At 40.6% G+C, this 27,179-nt stretch overlaps 1 protein-coding gene across 9 annotated transcripts in view; it reads left to right on the top strand.

Moving 5' to 3' along the window:
* The window catches only part of mid2 (midline 2), a 151,435-nt gene that overhangs the window by 105,602 nt on the left and 18,654 nt on the right, over nucleotides 1-27,179 (top strand). For 7 of the 9 annotated variants that reach the window (XM_053505924.1, XM_053505923.1, XM_053505921.1 and 4 more), the window contains 4 exons: nucleotides 17,936-18,001; nucleotides 19,437-19,532; nucleotides 22,236-22,343; nucleotides 26,447-26,595. In XM_053505924.1, coding sequence (XP_053361899.1) covers nucleotides 17,936-18,001; nucleotides 19,437-19,532; nucleotides 22,236-22,343; nucleotides 26,447-26,595 — 419 coding nt within the window. The remainder of the gene's footprint in view (nucleotides 1-17,935; nucleotides 18,002-19,436; nucleotides 19,533-22,235; nucleotides 22,344-26,446; nucleotides 26,596-27,179) is intronic. The other 2 variants (XM_053505927.1, XM_053505929.1) reach the window with 1 other exon arrangement.

Here is a 27,179-nt window from a genome sequence, read left to right as displayed (position 1 = left end):
ACTTTTATCTTGATCCTCTGAGGAAGTAATTTTCAACAGTGAATCCCTAATGCCTTGTGTTCCACATGCATTTCAACTGCTTTCTTAAAAAGTGAGGGTTTAAGACTGGATTTACATCAGGATTGAAAATGAAGAATACGGTAGGTTGATTACAAGCGTTGGTGGTACAACATCAGAGGCCGAAGCTGTTGAACTTGGCAATGATGTGCGTCCAATCTTGCTATCAGTAGCTTTTAGTGCACATCAAAGCAGGGGAAATCTTCAGGGGAGACATTTTTAGTTTATATATATATATTTAGGGCTTTTTTTCCGTATTTTTTTTAAGGTGTAACTCAAAGTTGACCCTCATTTCTAGTGTATTTTAGTGTTTCCATAAAGTGCCCAGGGATGTCTTTCACACAATCTGGCTGTCTGTTAAAAAAAAAAAAAAAACTAAATTGTATTAGTTATTCATTGGAAGTCCCAAGCATGCAGTCATCTCTAAATACAGTACAGCTTGCTGAGGATCATGTGTAGTGAACTTTCATTACCTCCTACAGAGAAGAGTTTAGCCTGTTCTGGTTGCATGTGAAGACATTTTTTTTTAAATGCCATGAAAGATTAACCCAAACAAAGAAAAATCTTTTAAACCACCCAGTTTCTGTTGGGAGCTATTTTGATCCTTTAGCTCCGGGCCTCGCCTAGCTCTGGGTCACCACCTCACTTCCAGAGATGCTTTGAGTTTTTCCATTCTGTGCTGGAATCTGGAATGTCAGAGGCCATACCAGGGCAGCAAATTTCCCGTGGCTTGTCTTCGTCTCAGACTGCTGCTGACATAAGAGTATATTCCACCTGCCGTGGAATGAGGAGCTGCTTTTACCAGAATTGCATTCCTTCTAGGACACAACACAACACAAGCCAGCTAGTGCGTGACAGGCCACAAATCTGCATTATCAGAGGTCTGAGACCTTAGCTTCCTTGACCTCACAGGAATCTCAAATATCCTCTTCCAGTTCCCCAGGGACCAACAACAGCATGACAAAGACTTCAGCTTAATCGTCTCTGCTGCTCTTATCTCTCACCTTTTCGATGAGCTGTGGTGGTAGACAGAGGGTCTGTCTCGTATCTCCTCTCCACTGAGGTCAGTGTGAACGCTGGACGTGTCAAAGCAAGACATCCTGGAGGAATAAATCGGGAACAAATAGGAAGTTTATCCACATTTGCTGCTTTATTAAGAACACCCTTCTCAGTGGCATTGATGACACAGTGTTGTAGTCTGTATTAACCGACTGCACCAAACAATATGTCCAGATTTGGCAGTTGCATGTTTGTGCCGGAAATCTTCCATTGTACAACATCCCAAAGGATCTGTTGATTGGGGAGGCCATTGTACGCTGCACTCATTGTCGAGATCATGTACTGTAATCATGTCAAGAGCAGTTTTTTAACAATATTTAGATGGCCTGTAGCATTTATTGGTCACCTGTCATGTACGAAAAATTCACCTTTTGATTGTTACACACACATTGGTGGGGGGTTTACTTTTTCTTTTTTTTTCTTTAAGTGAAGAACCATGGGCTTGAACATGCCAGGCAGATTTTTCTCCCTGTTGAATTATGTCAATTTTTAAATATAATAAGTAGTTTGCCTAACAAACTGCTTTTCTGCTCGTCATAAGACACAATCAAAGCACAGACAATGCTGTGTTGTTGACTGTCCAAAATAACACAAATTTCTACTTTTATCTTGATCCTCTAAGGAAGTGAATCCCTAATGTCTTGTGTTACAGTACACATGCACTTCAACTGCTTTCTTAACAAATGAGGGTTTAAGACTGGATTTACATCAGGACTGAAGATCAAGAATATGGTAGGTTGATAACAAGCGTTAGTGGTACAACATCAGAGGCCGAAGCTGTTGAACTTGGCAATGATGTGCGTCCAATCTTGCTATCTGTAGCTTTAATTGCACATCAAGCAGGGGAAATCTTCAAGGAAGAATTTTTTTTAATGTAATATGGAGTCCGTGTGGAAAAAAAATGTTTAAGGAAAATACATCAGCGCCATCTCCGTTCTTGGGGACACTATAGTGTTTACACTGTCTGATACAGCAAGTGGCTGGTGGAGCTTGTTTGCTCAGCCACCATTAAAGACAAAAGAAGTCGAGGTTTAACCTTCTCCCTATGCTAGGCATATATGTTGATATATCTGAGAAAAAAAAAGTCAAGAGTAACACACTCACATGCCTTTCTACTGTATCAGGTATGACTGTGGAGGTCATGAGGATGAGATTGGCACGTTGCTCTCCACACACTGAGACCGACGGCACTGATCTCGTCACGTCTAAACAGTGGTGACCTGCCGTGCTTAGGTATTGTACGATTGGTTCCACATCTGTGCCCAAGTACGCTGTATTGTTTTTTCGAGACCACCTTTTCCAGCTGATTATGTTCTTACTGATCAAAATGGACCAGACTTTGGGTTCTCGGAAACGATCCCGGGGCCCTAATGTAAAAACCGCCCTAAAGCTACTGAGAAAGATCAGAAGTTAAACCGAGTGATTTTCAGGCAGCCAAAAATGCATGATTTGAGCAGTATTTCAAATAAAAGAAAAAAATAACAGACATGGTTTAGGGATTTTTTGAGTCCTATATTAACTTGTTAAAAAGGAGTTTAATTTAAACAATTTAAACAAAACTTGATTGGTATTAAAGGACCCAGAAAACATTCCCCAACTGTTGATTCAAGGCAGTTTGGGTGAATTTATCTATCCTGGTGATGCGTAATTCTGACCTTAATGCTTGCCAGAAATGGAGACGCACCAGACGTTTTTGTTTGATTCAGCCTGACCGATGTCAGAATCACCACGATGAAATTGTTTTCCGTGCCGATAAAAGTGCTGCTATGTATTCTCATCCGATGCAACCAAGATGAAAAATAAATAAATAAAAATAATAAAGATGGAAAGACGCTTCTCTGGCCTGGCCTAATGTCCTGCCTCCAGCGTTATTGGATTGCCTGAAATGTGGATGATGCATCTAGTACATCCAAGCACCACTTCTGTAGTCTGTCTTTCTGTCCTGCCTGCAGCGCTATTGGATTGGGAGAAATGTAGACCATGTGTTGAGTAAATTCAATGAAACTTTTCTGTTTGTGAGACACTGGGCTAAAGCAGCCACCTGCATATGCATGTTTTCAGTGAAGTTATGGCAAGATATTAGATGAGTAGGAGTGGAAGAGAACATGCTGAAAGGCTGTGCTTTTTACCACACAACCGGATACCGGACACTGAATATTTTGTAAATTTTCCTTTCTGTGCCTTACTCTCTTGGTCTAATTTTACAGAATTTTCCTTTAAACTAAATTTACACCAATTTATTTATGTATTTATAGTGAGTTATTTTTTTTTCAGTTTTCTTTTCTCCCAAAGCATTGTGGGATTTTTTAGATGGCACAGTACTGTAGTGATTAGCGATGTGGGCTTGCACCTCCAGGATACCTCAGGCATGTTTGTGTGGAGTTCGCATGTTCTCTCTGTGCCTAGTGTGGTTTCCTCCAGTTGTTCTGGTTTCCTTCCACAGTCCAAAGACATGCAGGGCAGGCTAATTGGTGTTACCAAATTCCCCATATGTGTGCGCTTCTATGTCCAGGCCAGTATACCCCACCCAGGAACCTAAATCTGCTGGGATAAATGCTGCAAGTCCGCCGCGACCAGTTAGAGGGTAAGCAGGATAGTGAGTGATTTTTTTTTATAATGTAATAAATTAAACATTGTTTATTTAGTGTAGGTTGTGCCTAAGAGTTCATATTGATTATCTGTGTTCTATATTACTAATTATTCTTAACAATATCGACCCAATAAATAAGTAAACACTGGTTCTGGTTCTATCAGTGTTATAAAGCATGGTTATCTGAGTTCCCATAACCCCCCTGTCACCTCAAACATGTCTGCCCATTCATCTCTCACCTCTGTGATCAAGTAGACATTTCCACCCTGTGTAATCTCTAGATACTGTTGTACTTGAAAATCTCAGGAGATCATCGGTTTCTTGAAAGCCCATCTGGTACTGTACCAGCCACCATGCCTCGATGGAAGTCAGTCAGAAAACATTCTCACTCTGATGTTTGATAAGAACGTTACTGAAGTTCTTGTCTTGTATTGCTCGAGTTTCAGCATTGTGCTACTGCTTTTCACTACCAGTCAGAGGTTCGGACACCAAACCTAATCCCATGATCTTTTCTTGATTTTTATATCATTCTTTATTGTAAATCAATTCTGAAGGTGTCCAAAATATGCAATAATCTCATTGGAACAGTTGATCTTGAGATGTCTCTGCTGCTTATGCTCTATAGCCTTCATAATGGATCTGATCTGAGGTGCTGTTTGTTAATTGCTGATTTTTGAGGCTAGTACCTCTAGTGAACTTCTCCTCTGCAACTGAAGTAAGTATTGGTCTTGCCTTTATGAGAAGGTCATCATGAGAGCCGGTTTCATCATGGTGCTTGATGGGTTTTGCAGACACATTTAACAATACTGTTCTTGCAAGAACCATTTCAAAATAGCTGACCTATGTGTCTTAAAGTAACGACTGTATTTTTGTTGTTGTTACTTAATTACCTAATGCCATATGTGTTATTTACACACACACTCTGTATGACTCCAGATCAATTTCTGCTATCCATTATCACCCAAAAGGGTTTCTTGCTGAGTCTTGTTCCTCTCAAGGTTTCTTCCTACTGCCATCTCAGGGAGTTTTTCCTTGCTACTGTCACCGTCCTCGTCGGCTCGTTCATCAAGGACAGTTTAATCATTTTGACTCATACACATTCACATTTCATACAAACTTAAATTCTTTTAATTGTGTAAAGCTGCTTTGCAGCAATGTAAATTGTTAAAAGCGCTACACAAATAAAATTGAATTTAATTATTTCATAGTTTAAAAAAAATCTATTATTGTTCTTAAATATCGAAAAAGAAATCCAAAACTTTGGACCGTTTTTATATTTATGTGTGTTCCTAATAATTTGGCCAGGCAGGGTGGCTTTCTTTAATCTATTAGCCTTATGTTGCTCTCCCTAGGTAGCTTTAATTTCTTAGTCTTGAAAATAGAATCTTTTTTTTTCTCTCTCTCTCTCTTGGATAAACAAGTTGAGAAGTCTAATTTGCACCAGAAAGGCTGAGTTCAAGCAAAACCTTGTGAGACACATTCATAAATATGGCGGTGTATAATTTTTAAACACTGACTTTTACCGTTAAGCACCCAGCTCCTTCCATTCTAGCCGAGGCTGTTTATACAGACGCGTCGTGGCGTTCGTGCGCGCTTCATAGCACAGAGCGCTCCTTTAATGGGCTGCTAAAAACAGCCGCATCACCTCTCAGCTGTTTAGAAAGCCGGCGACAGAGAAACACAAGAGCCTCACAAGAGCTGCTGAGTTGATCACAGTCTCAGCATGCAGCCTCACCCCCCCACACCCTTTCATCCTACTCCCTGTTTATCTGATACACTAACACTTTGCCTTTCACTAATATGATAACGGCAGGAGAATTAGACCCAGAGGAGTTAAAAATAGTTTGTGCTGTCAACATAATTACACATCCCGCGTTACGGTGTGCTTGGGGAGATCTTTATTTTGCTGGACAGAGGGAACGCAGGAGCTACAGTATGAAGCATCAAGGAATATTCCTCTTATTTAAGGCACCGAGAAGCAGCTGAAATCAGTGCCTCGAAAGCATATTTACTGTACAGCAAATCAGATTCCATCGTGATAATAACATCAAGCTCATATTAATGTCACTTAATTCAGCTCTAACTTTCACCTACATGCCAACCTCAAGTATACGGAAAGGAAGGCTGATTGATTCATGAGTCGACGTGACACATGCAGCCTGTCCTGGTTTTACATATCAATATCTCCCTGTCTGCACCATGTGCTCATCATCTCCATACTGTCCACTTGTCATCTGTCAGTCACTGTCGCTTCACTCCCACAGGGGAGGTGTTCTGAGCGTGCACACACACACACACACACAGCGACCGTTGACTAATTATCTGTTTTTGCCCGTGTGGATTAAATCACTAATTCTCTGGCTGTTGGCCCACATGCGTTCACTGAAATCGGCGCGCTAATGCACAGCGTTCGCACCCTATTGACTGCTAAACTGGAAGTGCTAATGTACTGTCTGCAATTGTCGACTGCTAAATACTGTCACACTGAGACGAGATGAGCTTGAGGGCATTTTTTTTACAAAAGGAACGTTGTAACGTTTCCCAAGTACATTCGACCCCAAAGTCTGGTTGGTTTTTTTTTTTTTTTTCATTAGGGTGAACACAAGCATATTGTCAAACCCAAGTCTGCTTAAAAAATTAAAAACTTAAAAGTTTAGTACGACGTACTCGGATGAGATGTTGATGCCATCGTTACCTGAGCATGGAAGTGGACCACTTTGTAGAGCATTCCATCATCAGAAACCTCTTCCTCATTTTCCCCAAATATCAATAATATGGTGTTGGGCATACTGTAGCGTGAAGATTGACTTACTTGTTTTCATGTTGTCTTTGTGTTTAATGGTGGCTTTTTAAAAAACTACTGTAGATGCATACTGCCACCTGCTGTATCGGAGGATGAAAATACAGCAGGGACCCGAATACCGAAAATAATGCGTATATAAACAGTGTCCAGCGTGGGAGTGGGGAGGAGGGAGCAGTCGATACTGTGCACAGTATAAATCGATCGTGCGTTGTGTGAAAGCACCCTGATACACTCCAATCTGGACACAGCAGGACAGTTTCACTCTTGTGTTGTTTGTGTTAGAATTTTGGGCCGTTCGAAATGTAGATCACGTTCAGATTGTGTGAAAGGAAAGTAAAAACGTAAATTTTATTTAGCTGAGAACTGAGATACATTTTTAAAAGCCTGCTTCACACATACACTCAGCCATGTTGTGCATCTCGAATGTTTTGAGTGAGACGTCTCTTGTGGCTCAAGAACTAGGCCATGTCTTTGCTGTGAACCCCCGAAGAAAGCAGAGTCCTCATCACTCTTGCTGTCAGTATGCCATTTTATCCTCTATTCAAAACATGTTTACATGGGATGCCAGCAAGGCAATTTGTCTCTTGTGAAGCTTTCTAAAGTGCAGACACTACCTGTGCTCATAACCCAGTTGCCGTCAGATGCTTCATTCTGATTGGACAAGAGATGTTGGTTAATTCTCTGTAAGAGTTGTTAACGAGTCGATCCAACTGCACGGTTTATCTGAATCCAGTTTTTTTAATATGTTGTCGTTTCTGTGAAGCGAGCGCTCCACATGAACAGTGTTGGGTGTAACGCGTTACAAAGTACTTTTTTGATGTAATGAGTAATCTAACGCATTAGGTCCGCCATTAGTTATTTACTTATTTTCTCAAAAATCTGTTATTTTGTATCCGACAATTTATATAATCCGTGAGCCAGACAGGAGTCATTCCCAATCCGTTATTAGTGTGTGTGTGAAAGTCGTCCTACAAGCTCCGCCCCCCTCTGTTATTCCTGATGTTGTACCCCTATCTCACCTTCTGCAAATTTAAACAAACCTATAAATGGATAAAAAGTTTTATTTTTATTTTTGATGACTTGTTAATTGCTTCAGTTTGCTGTGGAATAAGAAGAATAAAACACTTCAGGAAGTGTCGTTGCTGGAATCCACTTGTAATCCACTTTTGTTTGTTAGCAGTTGTTCTGGCCCACATCACAGTTTATTTACTCAGATTTTGCAAATGAGATGATTCATGATTTATAGTTAGGAAGCCACCCAAGCATTGCAATGCTGTGTGAAGACACTACATGTGAAGTCTTTAATGAGGCTTCGTATAATAAGAGTTTTATTATTTCTGCAAGTTCTATGAGCTCATTGTCTCTGAAGGATGCATTTTCATAGGATGCATTTTGTACATAAGGAAACATAAGCCAAGGGTATTTTCGTGTTTTTGTACTTTTTTGTGTGTTTTTTTTTTTTTTTTTACATTGTGTACAGATTGATTCGTCTCTCCTTTTATCACAGGATGCCGAGGCATTAAACATGTCGGATGGCTTTGATCAGACCTTCAATAATCTTTCAGAATAAGAGTTCAGCCAAGAAACATTAATGTCCAGTGAATATAAAAAGGCTTACACACCTGTTAAAGTTGAAGGGTTTTGTGATGGGGAACGGGCAGCGGGAGGTGGGGGGGTGGTTGAGGAGGGTGAAACCAAGATAAATGTCTGATCTTTTTTCACCTATTAATGTGTTATAGGAACCAGCAAAATCCAAAGTAAAAACATAAAGTAGAAACTTGTTCATAAAAAAGAAAAGTAAAGAAAAAAACTGTTTGCGTAAGTCTCACTGCAAATCACATTGCGAACATTTTTGATGAAAATTGCTGTTGCAGTTTAAATTGTGATGTGGATTTTATTATGTAATTTAATTGTATTTAAAATATTTATATGTAACCTGATTTAATATTTATTTATTACATTTATCATTTAGTGTTCAAACATATTTATCTGAGCTAACAGCAAATAATGGCACAAATGATCGTATCAAGAGGCCATTTGCCAATATTAATTTATCACTTCAAAACAAATTCTCACATTATTGTCAAAATCGCTGTTAATTCCTGACTCTGTGTGTTTGTTACCTGTAATACACTTATCAGTCTCTCACATCGTTGTGAAGAAATTTTGGCTCATTTGTCTGTACAACATTGCTTCTGTTCATTGATGTTTTGGGACATTTGCTTATGCACAGCTCACTTATGGTCTCTTATAATCTAAGTGTCCATTTCAGTTGGGTCGAGTTCTGGACTTGGACTTAGGCCATTACAAAAGCACCTTATTTTGATGTTTCCACTGACATGGTGCTGAGCATTAAGGACAAACAGCTCATCTTTAGTCTCATCTGTCCATAGGTCAATGTTCTAGAAGTCTTGGAGTTTGTTCAGATGCAGTTTTACGAACCTTAGTCGTGCTTCCATGTTCTTTTTAGACAGAAAAGCCTTCTCCTGGAAACGCTTCCAAACAGGGTTCAGTCTTTTCCTAATTGTGCCATCATAGGCTTTACCATTTGACATGCTCAGTGAGGCCTGTAAGCTTCTGAGATGTAACTCTTGGAGTTTTGTATTTCTATGAGCATTGCACATTATGACATTGGGGTGAATGTGCTGGGATGTCCACTCCTGGGAAGATTGTCAATTGTCTTAAATGCTTTCCACCTGTGAATAATCTTTCTCACTATAGAACATTGAACTCCAAATTATTTATTACTTTTTATAGTCTTTTTTAGATTAATGTGGATCAACAGTTGCTTCTCTAAGACATTTCTTATGTCGTTCCCTCTTGGCATAGTGTGAACACACATCCGGATTGCTCCAGACTAGCAAACTGCCAGAACTTCTGTCGATTAGCATCAACTAGCATCAACAATAAGACTAACATTCCCTCTTGTGAAAGTAGTAAGGGGGTACTTATTATTGCCTGCACATTGGTGTTTGTATGTGGTTATATTTGCCTAATACTGAGAAAAAAAAAAAAAAAATTAGAATTTAGATGGCCACTAACGTGAATTTACATTTGTCATCAATAAAATGTTTCGGATTACCCTCAACTAAAGATTATTTTCTTTGCCTAGTCTGCAACAGAACCATATGCAGGATCTTTTGAGATTTATTGACAGCAGAGGACTGAAAAAAAAACGAATGTCATCAGATTCACCGTGGAACGACGTGAAGGCCGTGATTAGCAAGTAGAGAAAATAATGCACCACAGTGACATTACCGAGAGCTGGATGTCCATCAAAAATTGACAAAAGGACTAGATGAACCCTTATTAGGAAGGCTGCCAAGAGACCTATAGCAACACTGATGGAGCTGTAGGAATATCTGGCAAGTACAGCTCACTCCCAGCATGTCACAACAATCTCTCATGTTCTGCACATGTCCGGGCTGTGGGGTGGGGTGGCAAGACCAAAGCCCTATCTCATGAAAAACAGCATATAGAGCCATCTTAATAACCTCGGACCATGTGACCAAATTTGCTTCTGTCTGATAAGACCAAAGTTCAACTCTTTGAGCATAATTATAAAATATATTGTTATGCCCAGGTCTAAGTCAAGCCATAACAGGACAGAAAAGAAGAAGAAAAAAATCTGAAAATAAATTAAAATGGGGTGAGACCAATAGGATGTTTTGCTTAGTGCTTATTTACAACAAAGTTGAATTAGCAAATCCATCAAAAAAGTGTCTAAAAACTTCAGAAGCTGACCAGGTTAAAATATAACCTCTAGCTAGTTCCGAGGTGAAACCCCTAATGCTGCTGCACCAAAAGAGAAGAAACAGAAATACAAAAAATCTTACCCTTGACTAACGACAAGCAGGAGAAAACGAAGTATAAACAAAATGGCGTTGACTTCCTACTAACTCACTATATAAAGAATTGTATAAAAATATATACAAAATGTGTTTAGCAAACAAAACAACCAAAAGCCTAAGAAGAGCAAACCCAAGCAAATTAAACAAGCAAATGGTCATACACGGAAACGTCCATCAATCAACATCAAAAAAAGGAAAAACAGAAGGTAGTCGGGAAACGAAGCATGGGGTCAAACACAGGATCTGTTTTACATCAATCAATCACAATATAAGCAGAGGCACGGTCTACAGCAGTGTTGTCTCAAAAGGCTTAATTTGTCCTCTTGTCTCGTGGTTAACCAATCGTCAGGTAAAAGGCGGGATCAACAAGGGTAGAGCAGGTAAGCAATCAACAGATTGCAGAAACCAATTGCAGTGGACGGGACCTGAAACATTATGGGACACGCTGCAACCCGCCGCCAGCAGAGAGAAAAAGAAAGCACAAGCAAAGTACAAAGTACAAAATACAAATATAAACTTTATATGGTAATGGATATGAAACAAGACACCATATGATCCAAAAAACTCCATACCCACAGTAAAGCATGGGGGAGGCTGTAGAGCTGCTTTCTTTTCAGCAAGGACTTGGACTTGGACTTTGGTCAGTGTGGAAGAAAACATGGACAGTTCCAAAAAAACAGTCTGTTTTGGCCCAAAACCTGCAGGCCTTTGACAGCTGGAGATGAAGACAGATTTTACCTTCCAGCGTCATTACAACCTGAAGCACAAATCCAATTCAGCAAAGAAATGGCTTCAAAAGAGCAAGATCAATGTTTTGTAATGGGCCAATCAGAGCCCAGATCTAAATCCTAACAAAACCAGTGGAATGAAGAAAAGGGAGGCGTTCAAAAGATCCCCTCACAACCCGATAGCTCTGAAGCACATTTATAACAATAAGTAGAATAAAAGTTTAGAATGAAGACTCATAAAGCCTGAGTGCTGTGTATTACAAGCATTCGGTTTTCTTTAGCCATTGCTATATTATATTTAAAGGTCACATATTTTAATATTTCTTCAACAAATTAATATAGGTCTTAGAGGTCATCCAATGTGTGTGTGTCTGTTAATGCTCCAGCTGAAATAAACTTGGATACTGATTTATTTCACCCCTTTATTTCACTCCTCTTTCAAACGTGTCATTTCAGTGTCTAACATTTCAGTGTCTAACTTGTTTAATAAACTCTAACTAAAACAAAAAAGGAAATAAAAAATAAAAAATAAAAAAAATCAGCTTTGGTTGGTACAAAACATAAGAGATGACTATGAAAAAATGTAATTTTGAGTAAAAGCTGTGTAGACTTTGTATATTCTCTGCATGCTGGGAAAGTGCACATATTGTGTTGTACTGTTTATGAATTACCTTTAAGCTAAAGGATAAAACTAAAGCTGTCCTCTTGATGCTGGCACACTAGCAACGTTTATTTCTGTGAGTGCACACAGATACTGAGCGGGTCAAAGCAGGACATAATGGTCATAAATATTAACTGACATTTAATTAAAAAATACTGCTGTCGGTGCCTTTACCGTAGCCTGATTCCCAACCTGATTTCCGAATGATTTCTCGCTTGCAATATCTCAATGATTCACTCCAATGCAATGACAAGCCATGACAAATGATTTACTGCTGCCTCCGCCCTTTCTCTTACTGTTAGTTCTCACTGCTGGGTTAATGAGGCTTTGAGAACCGCAAACTCCAGCATTCCCGGATGATTGCATAAGACAGGCACCTGTTTGTTGCACGCAGCCTCTGTGTTCTGCTGCAGTTCATTCTTTCCAAAAGATGTCTCAACCGAGAGCGCTGGAGCATTTTGTCTCCTTTCAGAAGTAAATCACCATGTCACTTAGATTCCAGGGAAATTCATCACCACTTAATAGTGCTGCACGAAATTAAAGCCATTTCCCCAACAAGGCACGTGAGCCACTTTTTCAGCTATCTCATGCTCGTTCGTATTGTTGCCGCTCAACTTGCTGGTAGAAGAGCCAGGCGTATTTCTGCAAATTAATTTCCATTTGTTATGCTGTCTGTCAGAAGCTAGCCTCCAGCTTGTCTTGTGATGATTACTTTTGGGTGCATGTGAGGATTCTGTTCGGTTATTAGGGAGTGCAAGAGAAAAATCTGAGCTTTTTATTTTCACCTTTGCAGGCTGTGCATAGTGTAAAAGCCTGGCTTGTATCTCGTTTGGTTTCTTTTTTGCGTGACCGATTGTTTTCTCACACTCTCTGTCCATTAACTCTAACCTGCTGGCTCTGGTTGCACGTATTCTCTGCCGAACACATTTTGAGCTTGTTGGAGAAGACACGGTATCCTCAGATAATGGTCTCATTAGAAGAGTCTCCTGCCTGTCTGACTTACAGTCTGGTCTATAAGATATGTTTTTATTTTAAAGCTTAACCAGTGCTCGAGGATGACAGCAGGATAGACTCACAAGCTCAGCAGATCAGTGTTCAGTCTGCTTTCCTGATAGATAATCACCGTGGATATAATATTTTAGGCAAATCTGTTGAGCAGTTCCTTCCTCTTTAACGTCATGTGTGGGTATAATTAGCACCAGATATTTTTCTTTTCAATGCCTTTTCACTAGACGCAGGCCCTCCTCCTTCAGAGGCGGAAGACGAGATTAAAGAGGTCGTCACTTGTCTGTTTAACCTTCATGCTGCTTGCACATGGCTGTATGATCGGATGTTCTGGATGTTGTTCCCCCGATAGTGGCTGTTGCGCACAAAACGAACTTCACACGATCTGATTAACTACAGCATGTGGAAAATGGATTACTGACACAAAGCCAGGCTTTAACATGGCATCTGGTTAACTATCGTCATCAACAATAAAAGAAAAGTCAATCATGTTAAAAGCTTAAAGGGATAGTTAGGATTTCTTTTTTTCCTCCCAAGTCTGTACTAAATCTAAATTAAGGTGCAAATTTAAGGGGCATGAAGTACATTATCTTACCCACTATCATTCAAAGTTCCCGGTTGGTGCAACCACCCCGACTTTTAGTGGGCAGTGGTGGCTCAGAGGGCTAAGGCACTGAGTTACTGATCGGAAGGATGGCAGCTCCACCAGGTTGCCACTGTTGGGCCCTTAAGCAAGGCCCTTAACCCTATCTGCTCCGCGGGGCTCTGACCCCAGTTACGCTGGGATATGCGAAGAAGAAATTTCACTAATGTATATGTGACAAATAAAGGCTTAACTAACATTACAATAGGTCTAGGTTTTTATAAATTTTTGTGTCCTGCACATCGACTGAGAAGTTTGTCACCAGGTTTGACTGAGCTAAATCTAGTTTTTATCATTCAAAGTTACTGTGTTTGTAGTACAAAATTAACTCCTTTTCTGCGTCTGGAAATAGCTGTACTGTATGGCTCATTCTGGTTGGTTCCAAGGAAGTAAGAGTTAAATTAGTATTAAATACAGTCGACCTCCGAAATTCACAGGGGTTCTTAGAGCACCTGTGAATTTTAGATGTGGTCAAAGTCAAGTCAGGTCAAGTGGACTTTATTCTTACTTCAACCATATACGGTTAGTACACAGTGAAACGAAACAACGTTCCTCCAGGACCAAGGTGCTACATGCAACATTAATTTAGCACATAAATTAACAGAAAAACTAACTAGCTAACTTAGAGACCTGATTAGCTTTAAATGTGTAAAACACCCTTAAATTCATATTTTTATATATTATTTATAAACAAAACTCCCCTTCATACATAACCTTAAAGAATGTAAAGGTAAACCCGTGTACTGTACAGTTCTGTACTCCTGTGTCTCCCCCAGTGCTAGAATGTATAATATCAATGTTACCCCGTTATGTTCTGTAATTCATGAAAGTTTTCTTTGGTATGCGCTGTCGTTTTCTTTGGTATAAGTACTGTAGGGTAAACACAGTAATAATTCACCAACCCAAGTCACCTTCTTCTTTGCTATTGCTTTGTGTTCTCTCTACAGTACTAATAAATGTATACAGTATTATATCTTATATGTAGCTGAATTTACCTTAATATTCATGTTACTAAATTACTAAAGTATATTGTTCTTAATGGTTTAGCATTAAAATGCATGAAGAAGTATATACTGCCACGAAAAAGCCATAAATAAAATTATGGAGGGTATTTGCGGTTTTCGCTAAACTGTCGGTGGTTTCCATGAACAATTATTAGTCAGGTTTTAAGGAAAAATCCTAGAACAACTAAGGCCATGAACTGTAAACCATGACTTTTTGGGGGGCCGACTATACACCATTTGTGGTGTTTGTCCCTGATTACTACTCACTCACTTCATGGTCAGTATACAAAGCAGGAAAATTTATTACAACCAAGTCCTATGGTAAAACACACAAACACAAAGACTTGGAAACACCCGAACTGTTCCTTTTTAATGGCACAATCGATGTAGGAATTAAATAAGCGATATGCAGGGCCTCATGGTTTAGTTTTAGAAACCTTTATTATAGAAGTTAATTATGGTGTAAGGTCTGTAAATGCATTAGGACACACTTAGTAGCTGCTCTGGACTTTCACATCTCTAATTCCTGCACCACAATGGACCAAATCTCAGGCCATAATGTTCTGTCCGGCTGTGATCTTGAAGGTAATGGTTCAGGAAACTGAAAGAAAATGACGTGACTGCTATTAAGTTTTCCGAGAAATAATGTCCGAGCTGTGATTTGATTCTGTATGCTTCTGGAACAGGACGTTAGTGTGACGGGGTGTTGAACTCTGGGGATGACTTGCGTTCAAGATACGCCCCGCCCCGAGCCAAATTTAAATACAAAGTGTATACTGCACATTTATTCACCTTAGGAATGAGTAGATTTTCCTCTGTCACGTTTTTTTAGAAGGAATGCTTCTTTTTTTTATTGGCTCGTTATGCCGACGTTTGCACTTTTACAGCTTCACCCTGCTGAAGTAAACCTGCTGAAAGTTCAGTAAATTCATACGGACTGATTTTTTTTATTCTTTCTAAGTAAATTTATTCGCTCTCCAAGCACACCGACCCGTGGCAGGAATCAAACCACGACCCTGGAGGTATCAGGTCACCATGCTAACCGCTACCACTACGGCAACGTGCTGCCATCTAAGTGAACTTTTTTTTAGATATTTCATCATGTTTTTGTAAAGTTATTATAGAGTTGTAACATAAAATTTAAAGTGAATCAACAGGAAAAGAATAGCATCTTTATAGACAAGACAGAAAATGAATTTGTTACTAAAATTAAAAGCCAAGCCGGATATATAAAACAGTCATGGCTTCTGCTTAGAGTAATAACACTTTTCTCCCAGACACTGCTGCACAGCCCTGCTCAGTAATTTAGCTATAATCTTCCATATTGTCGCTATTTTCACAAGTCATGCCATAGTCGCCCTTCTTGTCCCTGTGCCATGTGCACCAAGACATATGGTTAGAGCTAATCTTAAGCAGTAGGCTAGTTGAATGTCTGCCAGACTTTCTCATCCTTTCCTAAAGTCCCATTTTTTTTCTGGTGGAATTTAAGAGGAAAGCAGCCGATCCTACAATCAAAGGTAAAAGCACCCATGCTTCCTATTCTCCTGTGTGGACGGTGAACTGCATGAAAAGTTTACAGAAATGCAGTTATCGACACATTCGGTTATGTTTGGGGATGTGGGCGGCCATTAGGTTAAAGTTGACTCCACAAAACATTCCAGTATTGCGTGTCACACGTGTGTTTGGATGTGAGAGCTGCCACAGAGAAATTCGCTGTGTCTTGTGCTTGTTAGCTCAGTCGATGACGGATGCCCCAGTGGAGCACTTAAACATCAACTGATATGTCTCGAATTTGAATTTTGATCAACATTAATATATATTTTTTGACACACCGGATTAGCAATGCATCCTCAGAGTTGTCTCCTGTCCATGGCTCATGGCTTCTCTGTCCAGGTGAAATCTCCCCTAGGTGTGAATGCGTGTGTGCATGATCCCTTTCAGAGTGTACTCCCACCTCGCAGCGATGCGTCTCCACAGGCTTGGTTCTGGATCCCCTCCCACTTTAACCAGAATAACCAGATTCGATACAGAAGACGATGCGTATTAATTCATTACATGATGACCTTCAGAGAAGCTCCTTCTGTTTTAACAAAATAAAGCAAGAGCTGCACAGTTGGTCGAATTTCTGTGTGTGTCTCTAGAGAGCCGGTGCTATAAGTAGTCTCGGCTAGCAGCCTCTGACATTAAATATTCTCCGGTTAATGGGGTCATATAGAGAGTTTGTTCAATTCAGTTTTCGAAATATGTAAAGGCACTCACTATGAAGCCTTTATTTTTATCATTTTTTTACGACCAGATGTTTCTGTGATGGATAAACTAAACACAAGTCCGTAGAGCCGCTGTGATTCAGAGACTTCGAGGACACCCGGAGGACCGAGGTTACCGAGTACTTGGAAATATTATCTGTGTTAGAAGCGAGTGGTGTGTCTTCTCCCAGTATTCTGTGAATAACACCTGGGTGTGTCTGTGAATGTTCCACATGTGCATGATAATAACCAGGGTGATGAACAGCTGATTGGCTGTTATGACAGGAAAACAACATCTTTTCATTCACTGTCACTCACTCTCAATCTCTTTCTCTCACTCTCTCTCTCGCTCTCTCTTTTATTTTCTCTCTCCCTACTTTTACTATAGCCACCTTTCCCTTCACTTCGCTCTGTGCCGTTGCTTTCTTGCTCATCATCAAAACTCTCACTCGACTTCATAGACGCCTCTTGCACCGAAGTGATGTCACCGCAGACATTCCACGTTTTTTTTCCCCTCTCATACCATTTCCCTCTTTCTTTTTTGTTCATTTCTCTGCTTTCTGTCCTGTCTACCGCGGTATTTCTTTCCCTTCTCCCGCTCTGTGTGTGTGCTGCCTGCTCTTGCATGGCTCAGGCTGAGGCTTTGAAGTCTGCTGTCTGGTTTAATGAGTGCATTTCTCAGCGGCTCCGTGTGTGCTGCTGCAGATTTACAGGACTGAGGGCACCGCATCGCTACCTTGCTCCATGGAGCTGTTTCTCCATCTCTCTCTCTCTCTCTTACTCTTTATAAATTTCTGCTTTTATCTCCATTTAATTCTCTCGCTCTATCTCAATTTCTTGCTTACTCTCCCTCGGTGACTCTCTCTCTCTTGCTCCCTCTCTCTGTATTTCTTCTTTCACTGTTTTTTTTTCTTCCTCTTTCTCTCTACATAATGCCACTTGAACAGGACTTCTGCCTTTCTTGCACTCCAGGGAAATGCTGCTTGGGTTTGATGTATAAATCATCCCCTTCTCGTTTGCTCTTTAATTAATGACCCCCATCTGTTCTCGCCTAGCCACGCCGAATTTGAAAATGCTGACAAGCAACACGAATGGCTCCACTTGTTCGTCTGATGCAACCATCCAACACAAACCAGCTGAGTACAGGAAGCGTACCTGCTCCCAGGTGGCTCACACAGCAGATACAGAGAAAGAGAGAGACAGAAAGGCAGGGCAGGGATGACTAGTTACCATCAGTTCCAGCGAGCCAGCTATCTCAGTAAGGCTGTGTGTATGTGTGTGTTTGTAGGGTTTTCACGTGAGCCCCGGCAGAGTATCTGAAGCTGTTATGGAGGCGTCAAAGACGAGCGCTGCGGTGAGTCCGAGGCTACCTTGGCCCTTCTCTGTGTCGGAGGTGTGCGTGTGCGTGCCCGTGCTGAAGCCTGCGTTTCTGATGAGTCGAGAGGGCCGGGGCTGCATCCCACATGCATGACTAGCCATTAGAACAGACTGCCAGGCTCCAGCCTCTTTCACGTCTGCTTATTTTAATTGTTGTTTTCTTTGTTTTGATCAAGGCTGTTCTCACCACTCCACGCTTTTTTCGGAAACTTGTTAGATTTTTTATCCACCCATGTCATTACCACTAGCTGCCTCGTCAAGCACCATCTGTGTGTGCGTGCTTCTCTTTCAATCTCTCATTCTGATATTCAGGTAGACACACGAGTAGCCACCCAGAGAGACTGGGTTCATTCTGACTGACTCATCCCTTGTGTTTTTGTATTGTTGTCAAACATGCAAAGTTATCTCAGTTTCAGCCTACCATTTCTCATCATACACTTCCTATAGGTTTATGATTCGCTCGAGATTCGTCATGGTTAGGAGACAGTGTGGGTTTTTGACGTACATGCTTTACAGTCTGTCGCTTGGCAGAGACGAATAAAAAAACTGGCCAAGCTTTATTTTATTGAGCATTACTCAATAAACACCATGTTCTTAACAGTGGACACCAGGGCTTATGGTGAAAAAAAAAAAACTCTTGATGTGTGACTGTGTGAAAATAGTTTACCATTAACAGTTTGGATTTAAACTCATTTGTTGCCTTTCTTGCATTTGTATTCATTGCACTACATTTATAGTTCATTCAGGTAAAACTTTTTTGGTCCAAGTTGTAACAGCAGCATCTGAGACATTTAGGCTCTTAATATAAATGTGCTAATTCGTAGGGATGGGGGAAATAATCGATTCAGCTACATATTGCGATTCTTTTTTCTTTTTTTTTTTTTTTAATAAAAATTTCTACTTGTACGTAATAATCATTTTCTACTTTGTATGTTTTGCATTTGAGGTGGTAAAATGTTGGCGCTTCTCCGTAATGCTACAGGTGACGCAACTAAACTATTCACACATGGTCAGGCAGCACAGCATCCTCATCCTCTGTGGTAGGAGTAAATCATTAGCCAAGTTTAATAAGAATTGTAACAAAAAAAAAATTAAATATATAATTTGAAAGAATCGTAATCGTATCAGAATCGTAATACTACTTCATCACCTAGGGATCATGATAATCTGCGATTGGCTGGCCCCCGGTGATTCCCATCCCTACTTATGACTACTTTTCTTATTAGTAGTGATTGAAGATCATTTCTATTTTAACATATAACTGATTGATAGATCAGAATCATAGACGATCATACAACCTTAACACTCATCCCACAACAGATACAGTACTAAAGTGCAGCACTTCTTCAGTTGAAGACTTTATGACCTTCCAAGCTCAACGCTTACACTTTTTTTCTTCTTCTTTCCGACAGCAAACTCTGGAGAATAACCTGACCAACCTGGTAAAGAGGAACAGTGAGCTGGAAAACCAGATGGCCAAACTCATCCAGATCTGCCAACAGGTGGAGGTATGTCCATGTCCATCTTCATCATCATCATCATCATCATCATCACACAGATAACATAGAGTTTACAGAGTTTTAGGCGTGAATGGGTATAGTGAGTGGGTAAATGAATGGGTTGTTTGAGTGGGTGAGTGAATGGGTGAGTGAGTGAGTCTTTCAGTAGACTGTTGTTTAAACGCTTTTTATTGATGATCGTTAATTCTGAGTTGACGGTCGAATCTGTGCAGAAATCTTTTATTTTATTAAAATAGATCATATTTAAAAGTAATTGATGAATGTCTCTTACAGGAAATTTGGCCGTTTACCGCATCATATGCGCAGTAACTTATTTGTATTTTTCAACCTCTCTGTTCATAAAATCATTCTTTTTAGCAGAGAAAAGAACCTTGAAAATGGCCACAGGTCTGTGATTCATACGGTATACACCATTCCTGTGTGATTTAATAAAGAGCTTGGGACAAGAGAAAAAAAAGAGTTTTAACAAAAAGGTCTAAATGATGATAACATTTTCTTTTTTATATTCTAGTGCTGGAGCGTATTGCTGTCCAGAGAAAGGCTTATTACTTATGGATAATGATGTGTCTTGAAAATTCAGCAGTGATTTCCAGTAATGATTTGATTTGTGCGTGAAATTTGAAACCCTGATGTCAGTAAACAATTTGTTGGTTACTAGGTAGATACTGTTTACTTTAAATAATTGCACTGCAAACAAACCTCGTCCATGTTTCTCCCCAATTTGGTAACTTGAATCAACGCGCTCTCTTCCTGTCATACCACACCTACCATACCAATGTTCATGCGTCGAAGGAAATCAATCCCTGACCCTCTTTTAATACATTAGCGCACAGGCGCCCACGATTGGCTACTGTAGCTGTGATTGACAGGAAATAAGGTTACTTTTCTGTTGTTTCACTCAGGAGTTTACTGCTTTTAGCCTTCATGCCTTAGCAAAGTTTTGCAGTAGCTGTGACGTTCGATGCAAGCTCCATTAGAGGGTCGTTCCGCCTAAAAAACTATGTAATGGGGGTCATAAAGCGAGCTCTTATCTTATCATCTATAAATTATGATGGATGATTTGGAGGGTTAGAGAAGTTTCTTCAGTGTAATAGCACCAGGGATCATGTTAATGGTCTCTAAGCAGGACTCTCAACAGGAAGTACCTGATAAAATGAAGATTAAATGAAAAAGCACATAATTAAAGTTCAGGGTTTTTGTGCACCCCTATTCTCCAGATTCCTTCAGATTGTTGGTCTCCGAGTAAAATTTCCCTTTTTTTTTTTTTGTTTTGTTTTGTTGTTTGTTTTTTGATAGCACCTCTAAGCCATAGGAGGTTTCACTTTGACAACATGGCGTTATGTGAACTGCAGCATGGCCACCACACTGCAGACCATTTCTGCCTTATTCATTTTTAATAACGCAGTTCAGGATCTCGCTCTTGGTGAGAACACAGCCGCAGGCATCAGAGGACTGTTTCCTGGCCTTGCGCTGAGAACTTCCTGTCCTATTCTGTCCTGAGCTGTCAGCGCACAGAAGAGCAATGCTGTAATCAGCAGCAGGACAAAAACAGAGCTGTCCGTCTCACTGGCATCTGCTCTGTGCTGTTAAGATTGTGTGTGTTTTTTTTTCCCTGACACCTTTCTCACTGGTGACAGACTGCAGAGATCCCCACGTCTGTAGATGATTTCATTAACCGTACCGCGGGGTCTCTGTGAGACCAGGAAGTCCGGCTTTGATGAGAGGAGCCATTAGTTAAACTCGCTGCAGTCAGCTCACGCTGCAACAGCTTCTTCTCACGAACTGAAATCAGAACTTGTACAGTCAGAGAGGTGGTTACTCAATCTGCCTTGGGTTAAATTTGTTCAAAACAATGGGTGTGGAATATATAAATATATATTCCACACCCTTCCAGGCTTTTTTAAACGTGATAATACACCATATAGTTTTTCATACAAACCTCTTTGTTCGCCACTGAAAGATTGATCAGGTGAAGTACTGTGAGAGTGTGGAGCAAAGCAGCTTCGCCACACCACATGTTGAGATCCAATGAACCTCCGCCCCTAGGCTTCTCTAACAATTCCTGGGAAGATATGTCTACATAAGGATTCAGGTAGAGATAAAAGGGGTTAACAGTCACAGTGTGAGTAGGAGATGATGGTTTATTAGCACATTTTTCAGTTTTCAATTTCAGTCACTCATTTTGTCACATCACTTGGCTTCTTGCATTTGTTTGGCTTTAAATTGTTACCCTTTTGAACTGCTTATTTTTGCTAATGGGATCAAGACCAGATGGAATTAATTGTGTTATTGTGTGTGTGTGTGTGTGTGTGTGTGTTTAAAACGTGTGATTAAAGCGGTTTAAGCAGCTCTAATGTACATTACGTAGCGAGCTTTGGGTAAAGATTGGCAGATGAGGTGATTTAAAGGTCAAGAGCGTGTCACAGAGTCACAACTGTTTGTTGTATCGAAGCTGTGTTACTTGGAAATGGAATTTCAGAGAGAAGGTCATACAGGGCTCCGACCTCCCCAGATCCCCTCTGTAATGACGCAGCCCGCCTCACACAGTTTTATTGTGCATAGTGCATACAGATGCACCCCGAACAAGAAGAAGTCAGTGGGGCAAAGAGAAAGCAGGATTAGCATGCAGCGCGCTGCACTTCTCCGAGCGCGAGTTTCATGACGGCGTCTCTGTGCTTTGCTTTCTTGCAGGTGAATACAGCCATGCACGAGGCCAAGCTGGTGGAGGAGTGCGACGAGCTGGTGGAAATCATTCGCCAGAGGAAACAGGTCATCGCTGTCAAGATCAAAGAGTCTAAGGTACACTAGCCCCCACGCTCAGGCGCCTCCAAGGCAAGCACAGAAGAGACATTTAATTGCAAATTTTAGTCAGCCCCAGAGGTGCTGCGTCTGGCTGCGCTCGTGCATCACCTGCCAATCAATTACACGCCATTATGTATTCGAACCACGTGACGTGACGCAGTGAAAAGCTAATTCAAGCGTAGAAAAAGGAACGAGTTGTACAAACAGATTTTTTAAACAGCACAGGCTCCTTACAAGCTTCATTTTCTACTTTGTCTTTAAAGACCCATCTGTGCTCGCTCGCTCCGCAGCAACCTGTCAAGTAGAGAGGCCCATATGGAGATGACAGCTCTGAGCCTACTCCGAAAACTCATCACTTGATCTGTGTCAGAGGAAGCGATGCTGCCGGACCCATCTTTAGCTTTCTGACTTTGATGCCTGTAAAAAAGGAAAGGGATCACTCATGAGCCTTCTGATAAGAAAGCCTAGGAAAGTGGAGATTTTTGTTTGTTTGTTCGGTCGGTCGATTGTTTTTCTACTGTAACGCACGTCCCTCCTTAGGGAGCTCTCTGTGGGCTTATTGTTGCCTGCTTTGAGATAAACCTGGAGAGATGCATGACACTGTTTCAGTGAAGGAAACCGTCCAGTGCATCCAGCCGCTAACGTTCACAAGCAGACTGCTAAGAGGTGTTAGGTTTAAAGGAGAAAATGGGCTGAGAAAAGAAGTGAAAGGGAGAAACAATGCTCATGCGAGACCAACGAGATTAGACAGAGAGCCAGGCTCAGGTTCATTCCAGCCAGGCACGGCGTGTTGGTTCCAGCCATGTGAGATCACTTAACAAGCATACTCTGGTGAGAAGAAGCAGCACTTCAGTGATGCCAACCAACACAAACAAGTAGTCCAGTCCTTTGCACTGTTCTTTTCTAGGTTAACTTAACTGTTGATGTACCGAGGACACCAAGAAATGAGATGCAGTACTCAGTGTTGTTGGTTTTAAAGAAACTGTCCAGGGGAAATCTAATAGGCACTTGGTGGTATATAAATGCCTTGATTCGTTCTTTAATGCTAGTGTTACAGTAAGGACTCACAAATTAATATCTGAATAAATGAATTTGTTTTATTTTAATGTTCATCTAATATCTACAGCTAACGATTCTTTGCTCAAACATTGACTGATTGATTGCTGGTTTGGACAGAATCCACCGTTTTGAAAATGTGAGGCAGGAAGCCCAAGCAGATGTACTAATCCCCCGTGTGAGATTAATTTGATGTGTCAGGTTTCTGGAAGCATGAAAATACTGTTGGAATTATGTCACTGACCTTTTAAAATAGCCCTAAAAAAACAAGTCGTGCTAGAAAAGAGCTGGATGAGTCAAGTGTAGATCAAACTCTACCTTTTATTCTAAAGAAGTCAATCCATTGCCCGTGTGCGGTATCTCTCCTTTACTGCGCGACAGATGATTGGTCTACTTCAAGGCATCATCTGTCTTCCTTATTGTCCATGAAAAGTTGATTGTTTTACAAATAAAACTGACTGGTTTCTCAAGAGCATAATCAGTCATAGGATCAACAAGCTTGTTTAAGCAGGTCTGGGGTGTGTGCATTATAGCAATGTGGTGTATCCTGCCAATTTTGCTCCCGGTTCCCACAGGTTTTAAAAGAGCGATAGATGGATGGATGGATGGATGGCGACAGAAAGAGAAAAACAATAGTTCTGTAAGGCGCTGCATTATGAACTTGGAAGAGGCATGTGTTTTTGTGGCAGAGAACAATACATACCACTGTTCGGCTAGACACAGATGTACTGCGGGAGAATATTCTCTGCATGTTTTAAAATTTCATCTGGAAAACAACAGAGGAATATTTCCAGCCGCTCCCAGCTGTAGCACATTTACATTTTTAAAAGACACACTGTGCAAATACATATTATGAAATTGTGTAACTGGGAGTGTTCTAGCACAGTCGTATATGAGGATGAACAAAACAGCAGGAAGGAAAGAAGGCTTTTTTTTTCCTTTGAAGGATTTGATCAGGTGTGTAATGAGGGAAGCATTTTGCATTTATTAAGGGTGTCATGTGATGGGGAGATATTTTAAACATTTATAACCTAACCAAAGGACATTGTCATCAGTCAAGTGGAAACTAGCATTTTTAATCAATTTTCTTATCAGCCCGCAGCTCACATAGCAATCATGCCCTTTCTTTGGCTGGATGAGCACACTGGGGATTTAAAAGGCTGGTCCAGGGCATTTTTATGCAGCGTTCCTATGTGAATACTGACGAGAGGCGTACTAGAAGAAATGTCCTTCCACATCACTCACTCACTCTCTACACCTCTTAATCCTGTACCTGTTCATGGGTGTCCTGGAGCTTATCCCAGGGGACTCGGGGCACTAGGCAGATCTGAAGGCGAGACTCAAACCCTCATCCCTGGAGTTGTGAGGTCACAGTGCTAACTATTACGCAACTATATTATACACTGTCTGGGCGAAACATTTACACACTCAATTGGTCGAACTTAAGCTTTTATTGCAGCATGTATTTGTTGTTGTATTGTTCTGTCAACCTTATGCAACATCAGGTTTTTTCCTGTCCAGCTGAGCCATAGTTTTTCTGTGAAGTGAACACCTTGGCCTCAGGTTTTACACCTTGCAGCTCAATTAAAGCGTTTTCTGTTTGCCTTCCAAACCTTAACCTTTGAGAGTGGGAGAGCAAGATGGAGAAGTTGGAGTTAAAATCAGACACGGCAAATGAATTTACTTTATTTTGCAGCATTAAATCATTGAGCCAATGCATAAAGAGCAGTGAGAATGAGTGAAAAAGAGTGCTAAGATGCCTTTTTATTTAGTATAAGCACTCCAATAAAGTGATCATCAGCACATCCCGAAGACTTTCAGTAGAGTTAGGGTCAGCACTCCAGTGTGGTGGCCAAATCATCTGTAAAAAATTATTCCTCATTTTTTTAGACCTATTTTTTTCATTAATAACTGAGTATTCAAACTGGGACCCCTACACACACACAAACACACACCATGACACCAAAAAGTAAAACTTGACCTGCTTTACTGTGTGTTTAGATTCACGGGGTACTGCGTAATTTAAGCTTCTTCATACAGCAATCCCACTAAATCACTTCACTCCAGCTGAGCCATAGTTCTTCTGTGAGGTGAAGAAGCTCGGCTTCGGGGGTTTACGCCTTGCAGCTCAATTAAAGCAATTAAATCGTTTACCGCTTGCCTTCTAAACTTCAACCAAGCAAGAAGACTCTGAGTTTATTCAGACACGAGGAATAAATTCACTTCATTTTGCAGCATTAAATCATCGCGCTAATGCACAGAGATACAGTAGCAGAGAGAGAGAGTGAAAAAGACTTAAAAGAAGAGTGCTCATATGCCTTTTTATCTTATACTGAAATATGTTTTCGAAAAAGTCTATCTAGAATAATAGACTGTGGTACTGCTTTGAGCGCTTGCTGATGATGCAGCATTCACAGTGTTCATAACCTGCCAGCAGCCATACAGTACACCTCCACACTAATGACACACTTTTCTGCGACAGCGATACATAATCTCACTACACTATAAGTGATTACTCTATCTATCTATCTATCTATCTATCTCATAAACATTTTTACAGCCCAAAAATATGGGGTTGTGTTCATTTGAAAAATGGTGGCTCTGAGTCAGAGCAGCTCATGAAGAATTGTGAGATGCATTTGCACCAAAATAATAGAACACACAAAGCAGAACTTGTGAAATATCAGTGCACATGAAAAGTGAAAATTGAACTCCTATGCCTATTAGATTCTCTTTTACAAGTTTGTAGGTCACCCAAGGAAGATAAAATATTAAATATCCTGTGGCTCCACAGAGTGCAGAGTCTACGCTTGTACTAACAACAAAGTGCAATTTAATGAAATTCAGGTTTAATAGAGAGATATTGTGTAAAGATGTTTTTCTCAGTGATTGAGTGAAAAGAGGATCCATATGAGGTTAAACAGCATCCATCACCTCAAGCATAGTGTAAACCAAAGGACGGAAGATATACCTTGAGGAAGAGTTGGACTGATTTATTTTGTACATTGATGGATGAAAATGTGTGTGTGTGTCTGTCTTTGTAGGTGATGAAACTCCGTAAGTTGGCTCAGCAGATCGCTAACTGTAGACAGTGTCTGGAACGTTCCAGTGCTCTTATCACACAGGCTGAGCAGAGTCTAAAAGAAAACGACCATGCTCGCTTCCTCCAGACTGCCAGAAACGTGGCAGAAAGGTGAGATATATGCATAAACACATACGCGGTCTCTCTCTCTCCCTCTCTCTCTCTCTCTCTCTCTCTCTCTCTCCACACCATTCAGCATTTCACGTCTGCACGATTTAATATGCTGCACACGCTGTGGATCACGCTCTCCGTTCAGCTCTGTCGATATTTTCAGCACATGGTCACCCAGGAATTTAAAGATACTTGAAGGGAGCTGTGGCTTGTACAAAGCCTCTTTTGCATGCACAAGTGCTCGAACGCGGTACTTTCTCCCCATCAGGATCAGCTTGCCTTACATTCTTCAATGGATAAATGATAGCCTTTACTTCAAAGACATGTTGTTAAGCATGGGCATCTAATCGTAGGGACAATCAGCAAACTACGCTTTCCACACAACTATCAGATTTATTCCAGCCAGTAACGATTGAAGGATTCGTCTCTTCATGGATCTTGCATGCAAAATACCTAAAATGCTGCAGTGTGGATTCATATACACTAACCACCTGCCAGATATAATTCAGTTAAAGTCCTCATTTAGCGACGTTAACTGTATGTTTAAACATTTTCTTTTACAACAGGCGGTCAGAGTAATTGTG

The sequence above is a fragment of the Clarias gariepinus genome, chromosome 10 (assembly GCF_024256425.1).
Source record: "Clarias gariepinus isolate MV-2021 ecotype Netherlands chromosome 10, CGAR_prim_01v2, whole genome shotgun sequence".
NCBI classification, from domain to species: domain Eukaryota; kingdom Metazoa; phylum Chordata; class Actinopteri; order Siluriformes; family Clariidae; genus Clarias; species Clarias gariepinus.
This window is presented reverse-complemented; position numbering and strand designations above follow the sequence as displayed.